This window comes from Mytilus californianus, unplaced genomic scaffold (assembly GCF_021869535.1).
Source record: "Mytilus californianus isolate M0D057914Y unplaced genomic scaffold, xbMytCali1.0.p SCAF_2, whole genome shotgun sequence".
In the NCBI taxonomy this organism is placed as follows: domain Eukaryota; kingdom Metazoa; phylum Mollusca; class Bivalvia; order Mytilida; family Mytilidae; genus Mytilus; species Mytilus californianus.
The window spans coordinates 117,638,646-117,661,238 of NW_026262668.1; the positions used below are offsets into that span (position 1 = coordinate 117,638,646).

General features: G+C 31.1%; 1 protein-coding gene across 1 annotated transcript in view; it reads left to right on the plus strand.

The window, feature by feature from the left end:
- Positions 1 to 6: 6 nt before the first annotated feature.
- Positions 7 to 22,593, plus strand: part of LOC127728640 (valine--tRNA ligase-like) — a 59,100-nt gene continuing 36,513 nt past the window's right edge. The window contains exons 1-10 of the mRNA XM_052236167.1: positions 7 to 438; positions 13,109 to 13,190; positions 14,500 to 14,600; positions 15,240 to 15,370; positions 17,171 to 17,335; positions 17,636 to 17,717; positions 18,532 to 18,651; positions 19,211 to 19,319; positions 20,397 to 20,573; positions 22,067 to 22,295. Coding sequence (XP_052092127.1) covers positions 187 to 438; positions 13,109 to 13,190; positions 14,500 to 14,600; positions 15,240 to 15,370; positions 17,171 to 17,335; positions 17,636 to 17,717; positions 18,532 to 18,651; positions 19,211 to 19,319; positions 20,397 to 20,573; positions 22,067 to 22,295 — 1,448 coding nt within the window. The 5' untranslated portion in view covers positions 7 to 186. The remainder of the gene's footprint in view (positions 439 to 13,108; positions 13,191 to 14,499; positions 14,601 to 15,239; positions 15,371 to 17,170; positions 17,336 to 17,635; positions 17,718 to 18,531; positions 18,652 to 19,210; positions 19,320 to 20,396; positions 20,574 to 22,066; positions 22,296 to 22,593) is intronic.

A 22,593-nucleotide genomic window follows, 5' to 3' on the forward strand; every position in this document is an offset into this window, starting at 1 on the left:
TCTTGTCACATTTTTGCTTCGTTATCGAATTTAAACGCGTAAAGTCATAGAATATAATTTTAATTCATTTGAAGAACAATATTCCATTTCAGACAAATACTTTTTGTCCCATACCAATATAAAAAAAATTGAAATAAACAAAAACATGGAGAGCTCTTTAGTGTGGAGGCATAAAACTTATCAAAGATGTCAGCCTCCTGGTGCAGATTGAAAACAAATTATTTAAAGTTCGGAATAAAGCTTTTTAAGCTACCATGCCACAGAAATAATTTGATTTTTTATTCAGATATACGTTTGAGAGCATTATGTTCAATTTGTAACCAGAATCATATTCAATATATTCAAACTGCAGATAGTCGATTTAATCCAATTATTAGGGAACGTTTACTCCTTTTGAGACAAGCATCATCTTCTGTCAGTCAGGATGTTCCCAGAAAGGTAACTCTACATGTTCATAATTTTACACTCAACTTTTTCTTAGACACAAATTTTTTTCAATACACTACAGCCGTACAGGTTTGTAATGAGGCTTGTGCTACCTTTAGTCCATACAATAAAACAAGAGATTGACCGACTAGAGTCTGAGTAGAGATGGTCCAGAGACGAGCAGCATGATATGTGATGAACAAACACCATGATCACTCAAGTGTAAGCAAGATGCTCAATCACGTAGAATGGAGATCTCCGGAACAAAGGCAAAAAGATGCAAGACTCACCATTGAAGTATCCTTGGACCACTGTTATTTCTAACATATAATATGAGGCAGGCGTTACCTGTGAAAGGGGACGAAGTCTGTATGAATTATTTTTTTTTAATTCAAACATATTTTAACTTCAAAATCTGTTCAAAAAAGAAACGGAAATACCCTTACGTTTCCGATTTCGGTTCTGTTGTTCGGAATTTTAGTTGTGACGTTATTTATGTTATGACGTCATATTCAATGTAAACAAAGAAACGCTATCAGGTAACGTTTTTTCATATCAAGCCATTCAAGGAATTATTAAAAATGGAATTGGTATTGCGTTCCTTCCTATATTTTACTAGACTGATAAATATATATTTTACTCATAGACTCATGCAAACGGGACCGGAAAAAGGAAGTAGATTTCTGCGCAAATGCGGGAAAATAAAAAAGTCTGAAAATAAAAAAGTTAACGATTTTGAGTTCATTAGTAGAATGAAAATTTCGGGAAATTTCCGGATTTTTTTTTTTTTTTTTTTTTTTTTATTAATTTTTCTACCGTAATAGGGGACTTCGTCCCCTTATAAATGATGTGTCAATCAGTATTGATGAAGACTGTAAATTAATTTTATATGCTGATGATAGCACAATTTTATATACTCATAAAAATCCAGATATTATTTCTACAAAATTGGGATAAGTTCTAGAAAAATGTTCAGACTGGTTAGTAGATAATAAACTGTCTTTACATCTAGGAAAAACTGAATGTATGCTTTTTGGACCTCCAAAAAAGATTAGACAAAATATTAATTTTCAGGTCAAATGTAATGATCACCTTATCAAATCGAAAAATTATGTCAAATATTTAGGAGTTCACATTGATAATTTTTTAAATTGTGAACAATTAGTTTCCAACATCATAAAAAAAGTTAATGCAAGATTAAGATTTTTATATAGAAATGCCAAATGTTGGGATACTAGATCAAGGATGATGCTCACATCTGCTCTGATACAATGCTATTTCGATTATTCTTGCTGTTATATAGCTGTGGTAGAGTAGTCTGGGAAAAGAGATGACAACAAAATTGCAAGTTGTACAGAATAGGTAGATGAGATTCATCCTTGGTCTATCTGGGTCCAAGGACTAGAATTACATGTGATATTTTAGACAAAGTTAATATGCTATGTGTAAAAGGTAGAGTTAGTCAACTTAGATTAAACCATGTATTCAATATATATCATGGACATGCTCCAGAGTATTTATGCGAAAATTTTGATTTGAATAATCATGATACCAGAAGTGCTGCACATATTAATTATTTTGTACCAAATATTTAAAACTGTAATAAAAAAGCTTTGTCTATAATGCTACACATGCTATACAAGACTGGAATAATCTACCATCCAACATAAAAAAATATATCAAATAGATCTGCTTTTAAGGCTGCAGTTAAAGAACAATTAAAAATAACTGCAAGAAATATAGAACCTGGAGATTTTTTATATGTTTTTTAAGAAACATTTGATCTTTCTTTTTTTTTGGTGAAAGTCAAATTTTAACAATAAATTGAAATATTATTTTTATATATTTTCAAACAAGGGACCCCATTGGAAATAAGCTATACTATGTAAGCTTTTATGGGATATCTCAGGCTTTTTTATAAGCACTGTTTTTAAAATATATTATGATACTATTTTAAAGGTATATATACAAGTCTAAATTGAAAACAACGTTCAAACCTATGATTGCGTTGGATAAAAACCGCAATTTTTATTCGTGTGCATGCAAAACAAATTTCTTGGTAGAGGGGTCTGAATATATATATATATAAAACAAGTCTAAAAGGTACAACATCACCAAAAAATAATAAAATCATGAACAAATGTTAGATATTTCAGGTAACTAGTACACTTCATCAGTAAGATGTAAAATGAATCTTATCTTGACATGTGGTAGTCAAACTGAAATAGTAATCTTGATCGCTATACGAATTACCAATAATCAATATGCTGGTAAATTTTTTCAATATTGATATTTGGGAGGAGGAATAAATTCCTTAAAACTGTAAGAGTTCAGTACGGAAACCTGAGTTACTGTAAACAAGAGATGGTAGGAAAATGAGTGATGGTAGGGAAAATGAGATTATCATTTCAGTTTCCTAACATCACTGAAGAGACATTAATTGTCGAAATCAGGATATGGTGTACTAATTTTTGCACCTTTTGATTGCGGTATACCATCTTTTCCGCAAGTTTATTGTTTTCTGTTTGGTATTAAATTAATAGTTAAGATCCATTTTGTTACATCTGGTGATCCGTTTATTTGACAATCCCCAATGGCAGTCAGCAGGTTAAAGAACATTCGTTGTTCGACCTGCTAGTCAAATGCGTTTTGTTAAAATATACTTTTAAACTATTTTGGTCTTTTGGAAAATGTTGTTTGTGCTGTATTTAGACCCCTTTACCAAGAAATTTGTTTTGCATGCACACGTATAAAAATTGCAGTTTTATATAAATTATTTGTGAATTTTTGTATATGTGCTTGAATTTGCCTGAATAAAACTATACTATACTACCATGCTCTTCAAAATTATAAATGAGAAAGTAGGAGTGACAAGGATGGATGTTTGATGTCACATAAACGACTGTCAAGAAACCTGTATGACAAAAGCTTCCAAATTTCATCATCATCAAGTGATTACCAGAAATATTCTTTCTTTCCACGAACCATCAGAGATTGGAACACTCTCCCTCCTTGGGTTGTATCAGTCGAGGCTTTCAAAGCCTTGGTGACAAAGCTGAACTAAATTCAAACATTATGGGGGAGGTGGAGTGGTCCGTACCATAGTCATGGCAAAATATTCAGTTTGTTAATTGTGGCCATCATCCAGTAGAAGTAGAAGGTTGGGTACAACCCGCCAAACTATTCCCCAAATGAGTAACAATCCTTTTAAGTAGAAAGACCCAGTTAAGAAAATTTCATTTTTAGTACTATCAAATGATTACTCAAATGAGGGATTGTTACTCATTTGTGGAATAGTTCCCCATTTTGTGGGTTGTACCCAACCTGGTGAAAGAGGATGAAAATTATTAATTACTGAGAAAGAAATTTCCATTCTTGCTATATTTAAATTGTAAATCATATGAACTTAAAATTTTAAATCTGTATTTGTTATTATTATTAATTTCGTATATTTTTACTTATTTGATTCTTTCAAGGATAGTCACATGTTAAACTATATTTTCGAAGGTAGAGAGAAAATGGCGGATAGCAAAAAGCATATTGCACAGCAAAAAGCATATTGCACAGCAAAAAGCATATTGCATGGTTATTTTTAAAATATCTAAAAACAAATATACTTTGTGACGTCATGTAATGAATTTCATGATATTGTTAAAAGTTTTATAAAAATATATCTATGATCGATTATTTGAAGAAAAAAATCTTCAAATACATAAGATGTAAAAAAAACCATCAAAAAAGTAAACGAAATAACAACTAATCTGTTGTTATTGTCTAGGAGACAATATGATATCTATAAAATTCCAACAAAATCAAATGACGATTTTGATACAAATATGGTCGGAAATTAATAATATAACAATTATAGCCTATTTATGAGGTCAATACAGGATATATCAACCTAAAGAAGTATATCGACCTCGGACTTCGTCATCAGTCAATATACTTCTTTCAGGTCAATATATCCTTGTATCGACCTCCTACAAAGGCTATATTGTATAATGTACGCTGACGATATGGTCTTATTTAGTGAATGTATACATTTTTGTAACTGATGATCACCTGACTCCAAAAGATGATCTATACTGTAAATTCAAAATGAGTATGATTTATACATAAATTTGTCAAAAACAAAAATGGTAGTTTGTTTTTAGAAACAGAGGTAATATTAGACCAGAAGAGCAATGGTATATAAATGGAAAAGCTATTGATATATGTAATGAGTTTATGTATTTAGGAATTTTGTTTTATTATACTGGTAATTTTGCAAATACCCATAAGAAACTATAAGATCAGGGTAAAATGGCTGTTTTTAGCCTATTTGATAAAATACATGACAAGTACTATAATTATGAAACTTTGTTGTCACTATTTGATACTTTAATATGTAGCAAGCATATATTGAATTATTGATCGGTAGTATGGGGATTTCATATGGCACCAAATATCGAAAAGTTCATTTGTATTATTTAAAACGTATTCTTAAAGTCAAAATGAGTGCTGTAACCAAAAAGATTTATTGTGAATTAGGTAGATTGCCTATGTACATTGAAAGGCAATATAGAATGGTCAAATATTGGTAAAAAATTGTGAGTACAGAAAATTGTATATTAAAGAACTGCTATGATGAGATGTTTAAAAGAAGTTGTATTAAAAAGAATGATAAACAAAACTGGTGTTGTAAGATTAGAGATATTTTGTTTAGATATGGATTTAATTATGTTTGGTTAAGCCAAAGTGTAGTTTGTATAGATATGTTTCTATTACAATTGAAAGAAAGAATGCTTGGTGCATTCATAAGTGAAGTACATGTAACTGCATTTTTTGAGAATTCAAGTAAATGTCATTCTTATACGACCGCAAACAAATTTTTGTGGTCGTATATTGGTATGACGTTGGCGTCGTCGTCGTCCGAAGACACATTAGTTTTCGCACTCTAACTTTAGTTTAAATAAATGGATCTCAATGAAATTTTACCATAAGGTTCAATACCACAAAAGGAAGGTTGGGATTGATTTTGGGGGTTATGGTACCAACAGTTAAGGAATTAGGGGCCAAAAATAAGCATTTTTGTAACTTCCAGACATTACTTGTGTGTAAGTGTATGGATCTCTCTGACATTGTACCACAAGGTTCCATATCACAAAGGGAATGCTGGGATTGATTTTGGGGGTAATTGCCTCCAAATTTTAGGAATTAGGGGCCAAAAAGGGGCAAAAAACAAGCATTTTTCTAGTTTCATGACAATAACTTGTGTGCAAGTCTATGGATCTCTCTGAAATTGTATCAAAAGGTTCCATATCACAAAGGGAATGCTGGGATTGATTTTGGGGGTAATTGCCTCAAAATTTTAGGAATTAGGGGCCAAAAAGGGGCAAAAAACAAGCATTTTTCTAGTTTCATGACAATTACTTGTGTGTAAGTGTATGGATCTTTATGAAATTGTACTACCAGGTTCCATATCACACAGGGAAAGCTGGAATTGAGTTTCGGGGTAATTGCCCAAAAAGTTTAGGAATTAGGGGCCAAAAAGGGGCCAAAAATAAGCATTTTTCTAGTTTCCAGACAATAACTTGTGTTCAAGTGTATGGATCTCTCTGAAATTGTACTGCAAGGTACCATACCACAAAGGGAAGGCTGGGATTGATTTTGGGGGTAATTCCTTCAAAATTTTAGTAATTAGGGGCCATAAAAGGGCAAAAAAACAAGTATTTTTCTAGTTTCAGGACAATAACTTGTGTGTAAGTGTATGGATCTTTATGAAATTGTACTGCAAGGTTCCATATCACAAAGGGAAAGCTGGGTTTGAGTTTGGGGGTAATTGCCCTAAATGTTTAGAAATTTGGGGCCAAAAAGGGGCCAAAAAACAAGCATTTTTCTAGTTTCCAGACAATAACTTGTGTTCAAGTGTATGGATCTCTCTGAAATTGTGCTGCAAGGTACCATACCACAAAGGGAAGGCTGGGATTGAGTTTGGGGGTGATGAATCATAAGGGGGTTCAAAAAATTGGGGGGGGGGGATTTTTTTTTCTTTAAAATTTACCATTTTAAATTGGTTATTTCTGATTTATATATAAAAGCAAATAATAATGATATGGTTTGAATAGGTAAATTAAAATTTTTTAAGTTCTTAGACCACTTTCATTCTGTGTCAGAAACCTATGCTCTGTCAAATATTTAATTACAATCCAAATTCAGTGCTGTATCAAGCTTGAATGTTGTGTCCATACTTGCCCCAACTGTTCAGGGTTCGACCTCTGCAGTCGTATCAAGCTACGCCCCAGCGGAGCATTTTATTATAGATATATGTACAGTACACATGCTTTGCAATTTTATTCAGATAGACCTGTAAACTATATATACAAACCATACATTTGTAAATATCGTATATCAGCTCATAATTTAAGCATAGAAACAGGCAGATATTATAATGTTGATGAAAATGATTGACTATGTACAAATTGTAACACTAGCTCTATCATATCTATTGAAGATGAATACCATTTTATACTTAAATGTCAAAAATATAGTCAAATCCGAGAAAAGTATAAAGTATTAATGGAGAAATCCATCTGCATACAAACTTATCCAGTTGTTATCTGTCAGAAATATTAAGGAATTAAATAACTTAGGTATATTTTTTAAATCAGCAGAAAAACTTAGAGTTCAATTGCATGTATTTAGTATATTTAAAAATATGAAGATGTGGTATGATTGCCAATGAGACAACTCTCCACAAGAAACCAAATGACACAGAAATTAACAACTATAGGTCACTGTACCGCCTTCAACAATGAGTAAAACCAATACCTCATAGTCAGCTGTAAAAGGCCCCGAAATGACGAATGTAAAACAATTCAAACGAGAAAACTAACAACCAGCTGATTTATGTACAAAATAATGAACGAAAAACAAATATGATATACAGCAACAAACGACAATAATGTTCTCACATATTGTGTTTATTAAAGTATATCATTATATATGCCCTTATTTCGTATTTTTGTATTATGTATTATGTTTCATTTCATGTACACCTTTTTATTTATATATTGTGTAACTCAAGAATATTTTGTAAAAATTCTTATTATTGGTGCATATAAAATTATTATCATCATGTGTATGTTTCCTATAAGCTGTATATGCATTTGAAATAAAGTATATATATTAAATTTTTCATGGATTCCTTATTGTTTTTCTGCTCTTAACGAATTAAATTTGTTTAATTGCTTCTTAATTTTTGTCATCCAAAGTTTGTCATAACTTTTCTTACTGGATTATCAGTTGAATTCTACATACTTTCACACTGTGTAGCATCACCACTGGATAAAGGTACCACCGAAGCAAAGAAACAATGATACAAAAAGTACCTATTCTAATCCTCGTACAGTAAACAACAATTTGCTGCTATTCGCCAAACAGTTTTTCAGCTTTATTTACATGAATTTCTCTGTAAAAAATAGTTTATTTCGAAATACAGTGTTGTGCAAGCTTAAATGTGATATACCTTTGTTGTACGAAAACGTCAACTGAATAGTTGAAAGATAAATGTGTTTTTATCAAGTTTGAAATCGTCACATGCTTCGTTTAACAGGTACCACCCTATCAAATTCTGACGATTTGAAGAGAGAGACAGCCAATGAAGGATCAAAATCAGCCCTTAATAGTAGCTACATTATTAGGAATCACTATAACAAAACTTTACCTGTCAGCAAAACATAGAATATAATGAAAATAAGAAGAATTTGACCTTACCTGACTTCACATTTGTTTTTTCCACCGCTTCAACAACAACAACAACAACAAAAATACTTTATTTTAAGAGGGTTACACAGTAAGCTATGAAACTAATCTTCCCTGAGGCCCTCATCATAGAAAAAGCATAAACAAAAATGCAAATATATACATGGCATACATTAGTATAAAAGTCAAGTATGATGATAATGTTCAATACAACTTGGTAAAAATGTTATGAAAAAATAAACATGATGAAATAGTCAGTATTCAATATTTTTTTTCAACAGGTTGATTTCAATAAATGATCTGTTATTTTGTATTTAAGAATTAACATTTGTAATATTTCTTAACGATATTGGCATATTATTCCACAAGAATGGTCCAGAATACATAAAAGATTTCTTGAACAATTCTATTTTTGGTTTAGGGAGTATGAGGTTTCCTTGAACAGCATTTCTCAATGGGTATGGATTTTGTCTGAAACATAATTAAACTTACTAGTAAGATATGATGGGGCATCATTTTTGATGCACTTAAATGTCATCACAAACTTGACAATGTGATATTTTATTCTTCTTTAATAGCTTCAGAGGTACCTATATCCGGTTGTGATGCTACACAGTGTTTCATTTACCTGTTAAATTACATACTTTTTTTCCTCACTCCAAGATTTGTTTTTACACGGTAAACACTTAATTCTGTTTATATTATTTTTGAATTTCGAGGTGGAAGCGTCAATCAAGAATTTTGATAGTTTAGAGTTAGAAAAAAAGTTAACATTTATATTTTGAGATCATGAGTATATTGATTTTTTTCAATTTATCGATTTTCTACTGTTATTGAGGACTTTGTCCTCATAATAGCCTTTTTGAGATTGATCTAAGGTATGTTTTTGGGACATTTTGGTTCTTTTTTCAGGTTTCATGTTGTTCCAGCCCCAAGTGAATCTGCCCCATATTTAAAGTTGATATGGCCCCTATATCAAGAAAACTTGCAAGGGACAAAAGTTGGAAGTGAAATATATAAGACATGTTGTAAATAAAGGTTAATGAATATGATACACAATAGCAATGGTGGACAATTAAAATGTGTGTCTATAACGCATGCTGCAACATATTATTTTTATTAAATGAGTGAGATATTTATTCAAATATATTCTAAATATTAATATTTAGATTTCTAAGTAGAATTTTGCTATGACACATATTACTATTTTTTATGTAAAATATTCATATTGCTATCATTTTATCAATTTTAATGAGCTCCCTTTTAGTTTAATGACTAGGGATGATTATGCAATATATATATCAATTATATTCATTGATTACAATATTATTAGAAGTTATCAAGACTATTGTGTATGCATGATTATAACAAAACATATATTACAGAAGTTAGTACAATCATAAGTCGACAATAATCATAATTTTAATACAATGTATTATGGAATACTGTTGTCTGTCTGTCTGTCAGTCTGTCTGTCCTTCCGTCATCAACATGTCGGACAATAACTCAAAAACGCTTTAACCAATTTGCATGAAACTTTGGTGAATTGTTTATTTCTATTGACGTGAGCTCCCCTTTTTGATTTTGATACATTTAGATTTAACGTTTCGGAGTTATGGGATTTTATTCATAAAAAAGGGGTGATTTTCTAATTTTCGGACAATAACTCAAAAGTGCGTTGAGTCATTTTCTTGAAACTTTGGTGACTGGTTTACATGTATTAAAATAACCTCCCTTTAGTTTTTATACGACCGCAAAAATTAAAAATTTTTTGGTCGTATATTGGTATGACGTCGTCGTCGTCGTCGTCTGGCGTCGTCCGGCGTCGTCCGAAGACACATTGGTTTTCGCACTCTAACTTTAGTTTAAGTGAATGGATCTCCATGAAATTTAATCATAAGGTTCAATACCACGAAAGGAAGGTTGGGATTGATTTTGGGGGTTATGGTACCAACAGTTAAGGAATTAGGGGCCAAAAATAAGCATTTTTGTAACTTCCAGACAATAACTTGTGTGTAAGTGTATGGATCTCTCTGACATTGTACCACAAGGTTCCATATCACAAAGGGAAGGCTGTAATTGATTTTGGGGGTAAATGCCTCAAAATTGTAGGAATTAGGGGCCAAATAAGGGGCAAAAAAACAAGCAGTTTTCTAGTTTCATGACAATTACTTGTGTGTAAGTGTTTGGATATTTCTGAAATTGTACTACAAGGTTCCATATCTCAAAGGGAAAGCTGGAATTGAGTTTGGGGGTAATTGCCCGAAACGTTTAGGAATTGGGGGCCAAAAAGGGGCCAAAAATAAGCATTTTTCTTGTTTCCAGACAATAACTTGTGTTCAAGTGTATGGATCTCTCTGAAATTGTACTGCAAGGTACCATACCACAAAGGGAAGGCTGGGATTGAGTTTGGGGGTGATGAATCATAAGGGGGTTCAAAAAATTTGGGGGGGGGATTTTTTCTTTTCTTTTTTTTTTCTTTTTTTCCTTTTTTTTTTCTTTTAAAATTTTCCATTTTAAGTTGGTTATTTCTGATTTATATTTAAAAGCAAATAATAATGATATGGTAGGAGATACACACCAAACACGATGAGTAAATTATTATATTATAAGTTTTGTGCAATAGCAAGAAATTTTCAATTGCACAGTATTGCACAATAGCAAGAAATCTTCAATTGCACAGTATTGCGCAATAGCAAGAAATCTTCAATTGCACAGTATTGCGCAATAGCAAGAAATATCCAATAGCACAATATTGCGCAATAGCAAGAAATTGTCAAATATACAGTATTGCGCAATAGCAAGAAATATTCAATTGCACAGTATTGTGCAACAGAAGATACTTCGTATAAATTGCTTATTTCTTGATCAATTTCAATGGGGTTTTATTCTTGAATTCTTGGGGTTCTTTAATATGCTGAATCTAACCGTGTAGTAAGTTTTTGGATTTTGAGCCCCGTTTTTAAATTGGTCCACATTGAGGTCCAAAGGGTCCAAAATTTAACTTTGTTTGATTTCATCAAAAATTGAATTATTGGGGTTCTTTGATATGCCGAATCTAACCATGTATTTAAATTCTTAATTTTTGGTTCCGTTTTCAAATTGGTCTACATTAAGGTCCAAAGGGTCCAAAATTAAACTTAGTTTGATTTTTGATTTTAACAAAAATTGAATTTTTAGGGTTCTTTGATATGCTGAATCTAAACATGTATTTAGATTTTTGATTATGGGCCCAGTTTTCAAGTTGGTCCAAATTGGGGTCCAAAATTAAACTTTGTTTGATTTCAACAAAAATTGAATATATGGGGTTCTTTGATATTCCAAATCTAACCGTGTATTTAGATTTTTAATTTTGGGTCCTGTTTTTTAAATTGGTCTACATTAAGGTCCAAAGGGTCCAAAATTAAACTTTGTTTGATTTTAACAAAAATTGAATTCTTGGGGTTCTATGATATGCTGAATCTAAACATGTGTTTAGATTTTTGATTATGGGCCCAGTTTTCAAGTTGGTCCAAATTGGGGTCCAAAATTAAACTTTGTTTGATTTCAACAAAAATTGAATATATGAGGTTCTTTGATATGCTGAATCTAACCATGTATTTAGATTTTTTATTTGTAGGCCCCGCTATCAAATTGGTTCATATTGAGGTCAAAAGGGTCCAAAATTAAACTTTGTTTGATCTCATCAAAAATTGAATTATTGGGGTTCTTTGATATGCCTAATCTAACCGTGTTTTTAGATTTTTAATTTGGGTCCCGTTTTTTAAATTGGTCTTCATTGAGGTCCAAAGGGTCCAAAATTAAACTTAGTTTGATTTTAACAAAAATTGAATTTTTGGGGTTCTTTGATATGCTGAATCTAAACATGTGTTTAGATTTTTGATTATGGGCCCAGTTTTCAAGTTGGTCCAAGTTGGGGTCCAAAATTAAACTTTTTTTGATTTCAACAAAAATTGAATATATGGGGTTCTTTGATATGCTGAATCTAACCATGAATTTAGATTTTTTATTTGTGGGCCCCGCTATCAAATTGGTTTATATTGAGGTCTAAAGGGTCCAAAATTAAACTTTGTTTGATTTCATCAAAAATTGAATTATTGGGGTTCTTTGATATTCCAAATCTAACCGTGTATTTAGATTTTTAATTTTAAGTCCCGTTTTTTAAATTGGTCTACATTAAGGTCCAAAGGGTCCAAAATTAAACTTAGTTTGATTTTAGCAAAAATTGAATTCTTGGGGTTATTTGATATGCTGAATCTAAACATGTGTTTAGATTTTTGATTATGGGCCCAGTTTTCAAGTTTGTCCAAGTTGGGGTCCAAAATTAAACTTTGTTTGATTTTAACAAAAATTGAATATATGGGGTTCTTTGATATGCTGAATCTAACCATGTATTTTGATTTTGGACATTGGACCATAATAGGTAAATTAAAAAAATTCAAGTTCTTAGACCACATTCTTTCTGTGTCAGAAACCTATGCTGTGTCAAATATTTAATAACAATCCAAATTCAGAGCTGTATCAAGCTTGAATGTTGTGTCCATACTTGCCCCAACTGTTCAGGGTTCGACCTCTGCGGTCGTATCAAGCTGCGCCTCAGCGAAGCATTTTATTTTTATAAATTTCTGATATGACATTGAGGAGTTATAGAACTTTATTCTTTGACTTGGTTATACACAAATGGTACATCCAGACAGAAAAATATTCATCCAGGACATGTATACATGCCTTAATCAGAACCCTGCTTTACAGTAAAGATTTCAAATGAAAACCTACATGAAAGAGAGAAAAAATAAATCAATGTGTCAAACTTAAGAGGCCATATTGTTTTAAAAAGTTTTAAGTTAAGTTGCGTGTAATCATTCAAGATACGTATATAAAATAACATGCTCATTCATGTACACCTGTACATATTCAATAAATACACTCTTCATTTCAGATAACTCACTTTGAACACAGCGAAAAAGATGAATATAAGAAATACTTTTATGAAGGTGCCACTGAAACTGGAAGCAAGAAAGGTATATCTGAAAGTGTATACCACTGGTGTAATTAATATCTATGCATGATACATGTATCTGCTAAATAAAACCATGAACAAAGATAAAATAAAATGTTCAGGCATATATATCATGAGCTGTTTATAGGGGATGTAATTAATGTATTTCTAGTACTTTCACACTAAAATATATTTTTCAAGAATATAGTTCATTTTCATTCATTTTTAAGGGGGAGATGGAGGGGGTGGTTGATAATTCAAGTGTTTCATGATATTAATGTTGAATCTTTTGGATTTGTTATATTGAAATTTAACTGCAGATAAGCATCAATAAAGAATACACTCAGTGTAACAATGAATTTAAATTTCCTCATTCAAGGAAAATGTTGCATTCAATTTTTAATAAGAAGAGACACAACATACAAAGGAGACTTTCAAAACTCTTTAAGTCAAAGAAATATAAAAAAAAAACTGGCAAAAAAAGAAAAACAATGAAAAGATGAACAAGTCCTCAAAACAATACATAGAAAACACTACACTATAAAACTGGGGGTGATCTTAGGTACTCAAAAATGGTAAGCAGATCCTGTTTCACAAATGAAATATGTCATGTTACTCATAGTAATACAAATTCAGTGAAAAATCTCATTTGGTGATGTCACCATCTGAGGAAAAGAGGGCAGGATTTGTGGTTACAACAATTTGTCATGTCCGTAGTCAACTGAGACACAGATATTCCATAATGGTCAACCAACTAGTGATGGCCTCTGTAAAACTTTTAAAGGGATAAAACCAATTTGACCACTTGGAACCCTAAATGTAATAGCTTCCTTGTGAGCATGTGCAGTAAACCTCTTTCAAATAAATCATAAGTTCTGAAATAACATATCAGCTAAGGGAACAACAATTTAACTTCAAGGGGGGGGGGGGGGGGGGGGGGGGGGGTATGGTTTTTTCCTAAAAATATATTCAATTTGATGAAAACAAATATTGTGGTCAAGCAGATGACAAAAAAAATATTCTGAATCCAGATTTTCCCCATATCTTATATTGTTAAATTTTGAAAAAAATAATTTGATTGATAGAATCGAAAAACTAAAAAAAAATTGTTAGTGCTTTGTGCGAAAACATTTTCTGACTCAGACATAAAATTGTGAAGCTGAAATCATCCCTTTTGTCCTAAAGTTTAGTTCTTAACTGACCCTCATTGTCAATTTTGAATTCAAGTCATGCAAGTACAATGCATTTTTTTTAATCAAAAGTGTATATAATCTTTATATTGCTGTAATAAAATTAAGCTGATTTTACTACCATGACTTTACACTTTTTAGATGTGACTGGACTGTTACCTCCACAGTATAGTCCTAGTTATGTGGAAGCTGCTTGGTACAGTTGGTGGGTCAAACAAGGCTATTTTTCTCCAGAGTACCAGGTATGCATTTTAAAAATTGTGTAAATCAAAATTATTAACATGTCATAGGTTGAATCTTTTGTACATAAGGACAAAATTATTATGGTAGAACGTTCAGTTACATTGTATGTTCAAATCTATAGAAGGAGTCTTTAATGTGGATGAAGTATGGATGGCACTCTCCATTTATGTCTCCCCTCATCATCCATTGTCAGCTCTAATAGCCTGTGATGATAAAGGATCTTATGAAAACATTAAAACAATTTTTTCTGAGATAACTTTAAAATTAATTGAGTCTCTTTTCTGTTTAGATGATCTGCTGCTGTTCCTTCATAAAATTAACGGTTTCGATATCATTCTGAAATTTAAGATAGCTTCCACTGCAGAACACTTTTTGTAATTTTAAAACACATTCTTTTATTAACAACAATTTAAAAAAAAAAAAAAATTTAGATGTAAGCCTCAAATCTAAATTTTGCAAGTAGCCTTTAAGTTTCCTGATAAGAGATTGGTTGGAGGACCAAACATAATTTCCTGATAAGAGATTGGTTGGAGGACCAAACATAATTTCCTGATAAGAGATTGGTTGGAGGACCAAACATAATTTCTCATTGCCATTGAACACTTTGAATCACTATTTGTATTATATTATCATTTCAGAGAAAACAAGTGGAAGATTGTAAAGACAGAAAAGAGAAGTTTATAGTTTGTTTACCACCACCAAATGTAACAGGCTCTCTACATCTAGGTCATGCTCTGACCAACTCCATTCAGGATGCTATCGTTAGATGGTAAGATCCAGATAACATTGAAATAAAAGATATCATTGAAATAGTATATAGTTTAAGTTACTAAGACGAGACTAAGGAATGCTGTTTCCAAAGGCAGTATCAACAATTTGTTAAATGTTTTGCTTAGTTTAAATGTTAAAGTATTACCATTTTAATTTTTGAATTTTACTCTCAAAATTTCATACAGGTGGGACATATTTCTGTCTCAATTATATATATGAATGCAAACATTTGTTGTAGTATGGTGTGATGCAGTTGCTGTAGACATCCATCTATTCTTCACAATAGTTTCTGTGATTAACTTGAATAAGTCTTTAGATTTCTCTTAAAGTTCTTTGTCTACTTTTTCTTGGCTTTTGAAGTTTCTGAGTTTTTGAAGTGGCTTATATAGACAGATGTAAAAAAAAATAACTGTAACATTTTTATATTTTAAATTTATTGGAAGCCCTTTCTCAAATGAGCATTTCAGAAAAAAATCCTGTCTGTTATTTGTAAACCACTCTACTATACATACATAATTCATTAAAGACCTAACAGGTTCTACTCATTCATTCATGGTACAATAAATGGTTTACTCCAAGGTTATCATATATTTTCTTAGTTTTTCATTGTTTTAATTTTCTCAAATTAATTACTGTGAAAGTACTTTTATTCGTGGGGTACCAATTTTTGTGGTTTTTGTGGATGGTTTTATCCACAAATTTAAGTGTCCAACGAAATATAATAACTGTTGTCAAAATCAAGACATGAAAAGATCCCATGTAAGCTTGACTACATGGATATGGGCGTAGAATTATACATTGAATATCAGCAAACCCACTATGAACCATATATAGATATAGGAAGATGTGATATGAGTGCCAATGAGACAACTCTCCATCCAAGTTACAATTTATAAAAGTAAACCATATACATGATTATATATATACAACTTCAGACAGGATTTTACCAATTTAAACTTTAAAAAAAACTTGACTTTAAACTTTTTAATTCTCATGAAAAAAATCGTTTTTGATCGAGGAACGTTAGACTCCCGGTGATGAGTGTTCATTTTATTTCCTCATAATTCTCGTACTAAAGAAAAAATTATTTCATATTGGGCTTGCTTTTTTATATTATAAGAATTAATTCTACAATTCAATGCACATTTCTAGCAATTCCTTATGTAACCGTTTTCTGTAAGAGAAATGTTTATGGCCCAATCAACACCTTTGAAGATTGTTAATCCATTGACCATTCGATCTCGGGTTAATAAGTGTCAAGGCTTCTGATTACACGTGTGCAACAATTAAAATGTTTACTTTGCAATTTCCTTCAATCAACGATTTGTAAGCATAGATGAATCAGCTTATTTCCGAAAGCAATTATTTTATTAAAAATTTGATGAATGTTGTCAGTAATGATAGACGTAAGTGAAAATGAACACCTTATTTTGCAATGTCCCACAAATCATCATTAAACAATATATGATTTTTTTCAAGAATCTTCGTTTTTTATGTCTTCCAATTTTTCACTCATTTTTTTTTTTAGAAAACTAAAATCCACAAATTTAGGAACCCATGAACATGTAACTTTTGCTCAAATCACGAAAATTGATACCCACGAATAAAAGTACTTTCACAGTACCTTTAATAAGTATGTTTAATATATTGTCTATCTATGTATCTGACTCAGTTGTATTGTCTTGAGGTCATACATTCCAAAAGATTTGTAAACTTTGATTTAGTATGTTCAGGTTACATAAGCAAAATGATTTAAAATATTTTATGAACTACAATATTGAATATTCCTGTTATGCAGGAAAAGAATGCAGGGTATAGAAACAGTTTGGATTCCCGGATGTGACCATGCTGGCATTGCTACACAAGTTGTAGTAGAGAAACAGTTAACAAGGAACCAGAATAAAACAAGATTTGATGTTGGCAGAGAAAAGTTTCTGGAAGAAGTCTGGAAATGGAAGAATGAGTAAGAAACTAATTACCTAAAGACTTGTGGTTTTCAATACCCATTCTAAAGGTCATCTAAATTATTGGAAAAATCTATTTGAAAAACAGCAATTTTGTCTGTCCCATTGATATGCTAGTTAATTTCTTGTTTTCCAGGCATTTTTCTTGTGTTAATTGTTTTATATATTTTTACTCTGTCTCTCATTTTCAAATTAGAATTCAGGTGAACTGCAGTGTTAATGTGTCCCACAGCAGAATATTCTATTTAGGAATGCTCAATGTACCTGAATTTTAAAGAGTTTTATTTGTTTTGTTTAAGGAAAGGTGAAAGAATATATGAACAAATGAAGTTATTGGGATCATCACTAGACTGGAATAGAGCTTGTTTTACAATGGACAAGGTAAGATTTGTCCATAGACTTAAATAGGGCTTGTACCGTATGAAATGATACCACTGAAGAGTTAAAACTAAAGCATCTTCTTTTCTTCTTTTTTCAAGAAATGTACTTTATGGAATGATTTTTGTAAAGTCATAGGTATGGTGATGCGGCGGCATTAACTAACTATTTAAAAGCTTAATATTTAAGAAGGTAGAAGACCTGGATGCTTCATACTTTGTATATAGATGCCTTATGTTATGGAGTTTCAGTCTGTCAAATGTCCATTGTCCTTGACCTCATTTTCATGGTTCAGTGACTACTTAAAAAAATAAAAACTTTGTAATGTTAATTTCTCTCTTATTATAAGTGATAGGATAACTATATTTAGATGATGTTATTGTTATAGTAATCTTTAAAATTGGAGTTATCTTCCTTTGTCCATAATTGTAGTTGAATCAACCACAGCCAATGCTTTATACAATGCAATGTTTAATTTTACTTCCCACTGATAAATTAAAGCAATCTTTACCCTTCAGTGCTTACAAGCACTTTGATTGTATATTATTAAGGAATCACAAATTTCCGTTGATAAGGGGGAAATGTGACCTTTGAAAGTCATGATTGACCTAACTAATATCCAATGAAAATGTTGCAATTTCAAAACACAATGAAATAAAGGCCAAACAAATTAACACATTTTTCATATCACTTATTCATATCACACTCCATTCAGTGTGATATGAGAAATATCTCTTTATATGGTAAATACTCTCATAACAGGCCACAACCGTAAGGAAAATACTTATAAACTATGTGTACTTTTTCATATTTGTAGAAATTATCTGAAGCTGTTATAGAAAGTTTTGTAAGACTGTATGATGAAGGATTGATATATAGAAGCAACAGACTGGTGAATTGGTCTTGTGCCCTACAGTCAACAATATCTGATATAGAGGTGTGTATTGGAATGGTAGGACATATTGTACAATAACTACTTGTAAGAAAGCATGAAGACAAAACTAATCCAAGTTACAACTTGATTCAAGGTTCATTGTATCAGCTAGTTTCACCTTGATAATAATACTTTATGTCCAAAAACAGTACAGCTTATAGGCATATAACAACACTATCAACTTGTTTCATCATAAGCACAGTTACAAATATAAAAAAAAGTAAATTCAAAAGTGTATAAAATGTGATAATAATATTACAGCACAGTTATTTGAGGTAATGTGAAAAAACAAATGGTTAAAATGTCTATGTTTATATTAAAGTGAAAGTAAAAATATAAAATGAATAAAATTTTAGATGAAAGTTTTCTTAAGTATTGCTCATTCTTCAGAATTTCTATATTTTAGCCTGATGTGGTTCAAGTTAAAATATTGCCTACAGTAAGTGGTATTCCCAAAATGTTAAGATCAACATCTACCAGGTATTCATTATAGAAATCTGTATACCTGTATGTTTGTCTCTTTTTATTTCATGATAGGATATACAAGTCTTTAATTTTGTAGGTAGATAATGTTCCCATTGAAGGGAAAACACTTCTAAAAGTTCCAGGGTATGGTAATAAAGTAGAATTTGGAATTCTTACATCGTTTGCTTATCCTGTAGAAGGTGGAGGTATGTTTTCTATCAATTAAGTGGAGGTAATAAGAGGCAGAAAAATATACATTTATTTAAAATTCTCCAAAAAATTGCATTTGATGGTCTTCAATTGAAAAACAAGTCTATATTAATCATCTCTCATTATCTTGGGTTAGAGTGTTCTTTAGAGGGAGGGTGCTTTTGAATTAATTTGGTCACTGGTTGAGTCATTCCAAGGACATTTGATGTAGCTTTGAATACTGTGAATTCATTTTTTTTTTTGGTACTTATTTTTGTGGGATGAGGGAAAATTGTATGTCTTGGATATTTGTTTGGAAGTTTGGCAAAAGTTTTCAAACAAGCCTATAGAAAATATTTTTTGATTTTTTTTAGTAGTTTACCTCTTCCCACGACTTCCACAAAAAATTAGTATCTGTTGAATAATACTGAATCCACAGTATACTGTTTCATAAAGCAATGCTTCTGTAACATCAAGGGAATGAAATATTTTTTTGTAATTCACATTGAAGCAATCCCATATACTACATTAATAAATAAGTTTACTAATTACATGCATAATTCGTCTTGCATGCTAAACCAGATTTATAACAAAGATAGTTCATAAGGCATATAATTCTAGTTCCCATCCAATTAGTCTTTGCTCTTACTCCTTATTAATGTATGCCTGGAAAAGCAACAAATACAAATTTTATATTATAAAATTATGAAAAAAATATCAGCTGTATTGAAAAAAATTGTTGTTTATAAAATTAAAATATGTAAGAAAAAATTTTGTCGATGGACAATCCATATTTATTCAGTGGTTGTCATATATATCATATTTGTTTTTGGTTTATTGTTTATAAATCAGGCCGTTAGTTTCTCATTTGAATTATTTTAAATTTGTCATTTGGGGCCTTTTATAGCTTACTATGATAGTTCTTTATCCGTAGAGGATAAAACATTTAGCTACACAACTAATCTGTCTATAAACATTGACAAAAGGCTTTTCTTTGCATGATTTGTTTTGTATCTTAGAATAAAAGATTCCCAGAAAAAGAGAAATACAATGCAAGGCATCACTAATATAAGCAAACTTATTCCTTATTTCAGGTGAGATAGTTGTATCAACAACTCGTCTAGAAACAATGCTTGGCGATGTTGCCATAGCAGTTCATCCCCATGACAACAGATATAAACATTTACATGGGAAAAATGTGATACATCCAATCCTTGGTGACAGATTACCCATCATCTGTGATGATTTTGTAGATACGGAGTTTGGAACAGGTAAACTCAAACATTGTGTAGGACTTTGTAACTACTTAACAGAGAATTCCTGATATCGTATGTATGTTATGTATGTAAATTAAGAGATAACTGTATTGTATTTGAAGCATTGTGGTCGTCCATCAATAGTTTTACTGTTGCAAATTGAGTTTACCTGGTGACATGTAGTGGAGACGGATAAATGGATATTTGTGACAGTAAAACTACCAATGGACATCCACAAAGCTTTAAATACAATACAGTTATCTCTATTCTAATGCTAAATAAACAAATCATTCAATTTTAGTCATTATTTCAATGTAAAATTTTCATTAAACGAAAATTCAGCGAAATGATGTTATCTTCGTTGGCACCTAAACTAGGTAACGTCATAGGTATGCTTTCAGTGTCAAACATGAACACCAGGTGTTTTCTGGCGTTTTGTCCGCCTCCAGAATGTAATAAAATTTGATAAAAAGAAGATTGCTAGGTGCAAAATGTGAGTTTTTTTGCTATTATTGGAGAAATTACATGTCAATAAATTGTGGAATATCTTGTTTATGATAAAAAAAAAAGTATACATCGATTCTCATTAAACGATCACTTAATTACTTGTTTCAAATCTTATAAGCAAATCTGTGTTATGTCACTTCTTGGTAGATTTAATAGATAATGATTACTATCTTTTGTCTAATTTCATTATGATCATAGTTTTTTCTGCTTCTCTGCTACTAACAATGGAAGGAATGCCATAGATCCTCTTTTTTTAAATTTTTTTTGGTTATAAAACAACTGATGGAGACTTACTTTTACATGTAACTTCTGAGAGGGTTTCTTTCTGTTTTCCTCATTCCACATAAAATAAAATATCTATGTACTATATTCCTTTTCATAAGTCAGTGATACATTGTATATACTTCTGAATAGTTTAGTAGTATCCGTATGTATTTTATTGGTACAGAATGAAGGTTTTGTATCTATATCCTATCGAAAAGGAATTACTCTATATAGCTATGTTATTCAAGGTATCTGTAATGAGTACCAAGTTTTATGAAAAGACCCACCAAGTTGTATGTATGCTTAGGTTGATAAAACCATGGAATTAATTCATCAAATATGAAGGTGGTCAGATAAAATATGAAAATCATTTTGAGGACAATTTTGCCTGCGAGAGTTGAAACCTTAGTATTTGTAATAAGTTCAAAATTTATAGGCTTTGGATTTTAAATATCATATGTAATAAGCTTAAATATTTCAATGATTTTCTTTGGGAATAACAGTCCACCAAAAGGAATAGACCCAGGTGTAGTAAATCAAAAGAAGAGTCCACTAACAATAATATCAACCGTGTGGTAGTAAAGAATTTGCTGAGTTTAATACTGACTTTGCCTTCATTTGGAATGCACAGAAACAAAAGTTTGAAAAAAACAAATTAATTTACTTACTCTGCATTCACCTCAGTTATTTTACTTAATGATATTTTAAATAACAAAGAGTTATCTTCCATTGCATAGGTGCTGTAAAAATAACACCAGCCCATGACTACACAGATTTTGAAGTTGGTCAACGTCACAGTTTATCGTTTAAGACAGTAATTGATAATAATGGTAGAATGGAAAACTCTGGAAGTCAGTTTAATGGCATAAAAAGATTTGATTGTAGAAAAGAACTTGGTAAACATTTAGCTGAAAAGGGTCTTCTGAAAGGATCAGATAATCATTCTATGTCCATTCCAGTATGTAGGTACTTGCATTAAAATATTTTATACTAAAACAGATTCATTATTCAGATTTCATTATTGTTTCTGTGGATTCCTTATTATTCTTTGGGTAATAATTTTCGTGGATGTCGTTGGTATGGATGAACTACGAATTTAAAAGTTCAAGGAAGTAAAAATTTCTCAGATGTCTTTATTCAAACTTTGGCAAAACCATGAAAATAAGTATCCACTAAAATACAATTTTCCTTCAGTCCTCAAAAATTGATACCCAGGAAAATAAATTAATTCACAGGAGTAGATTTATATATCACATAATTTAAT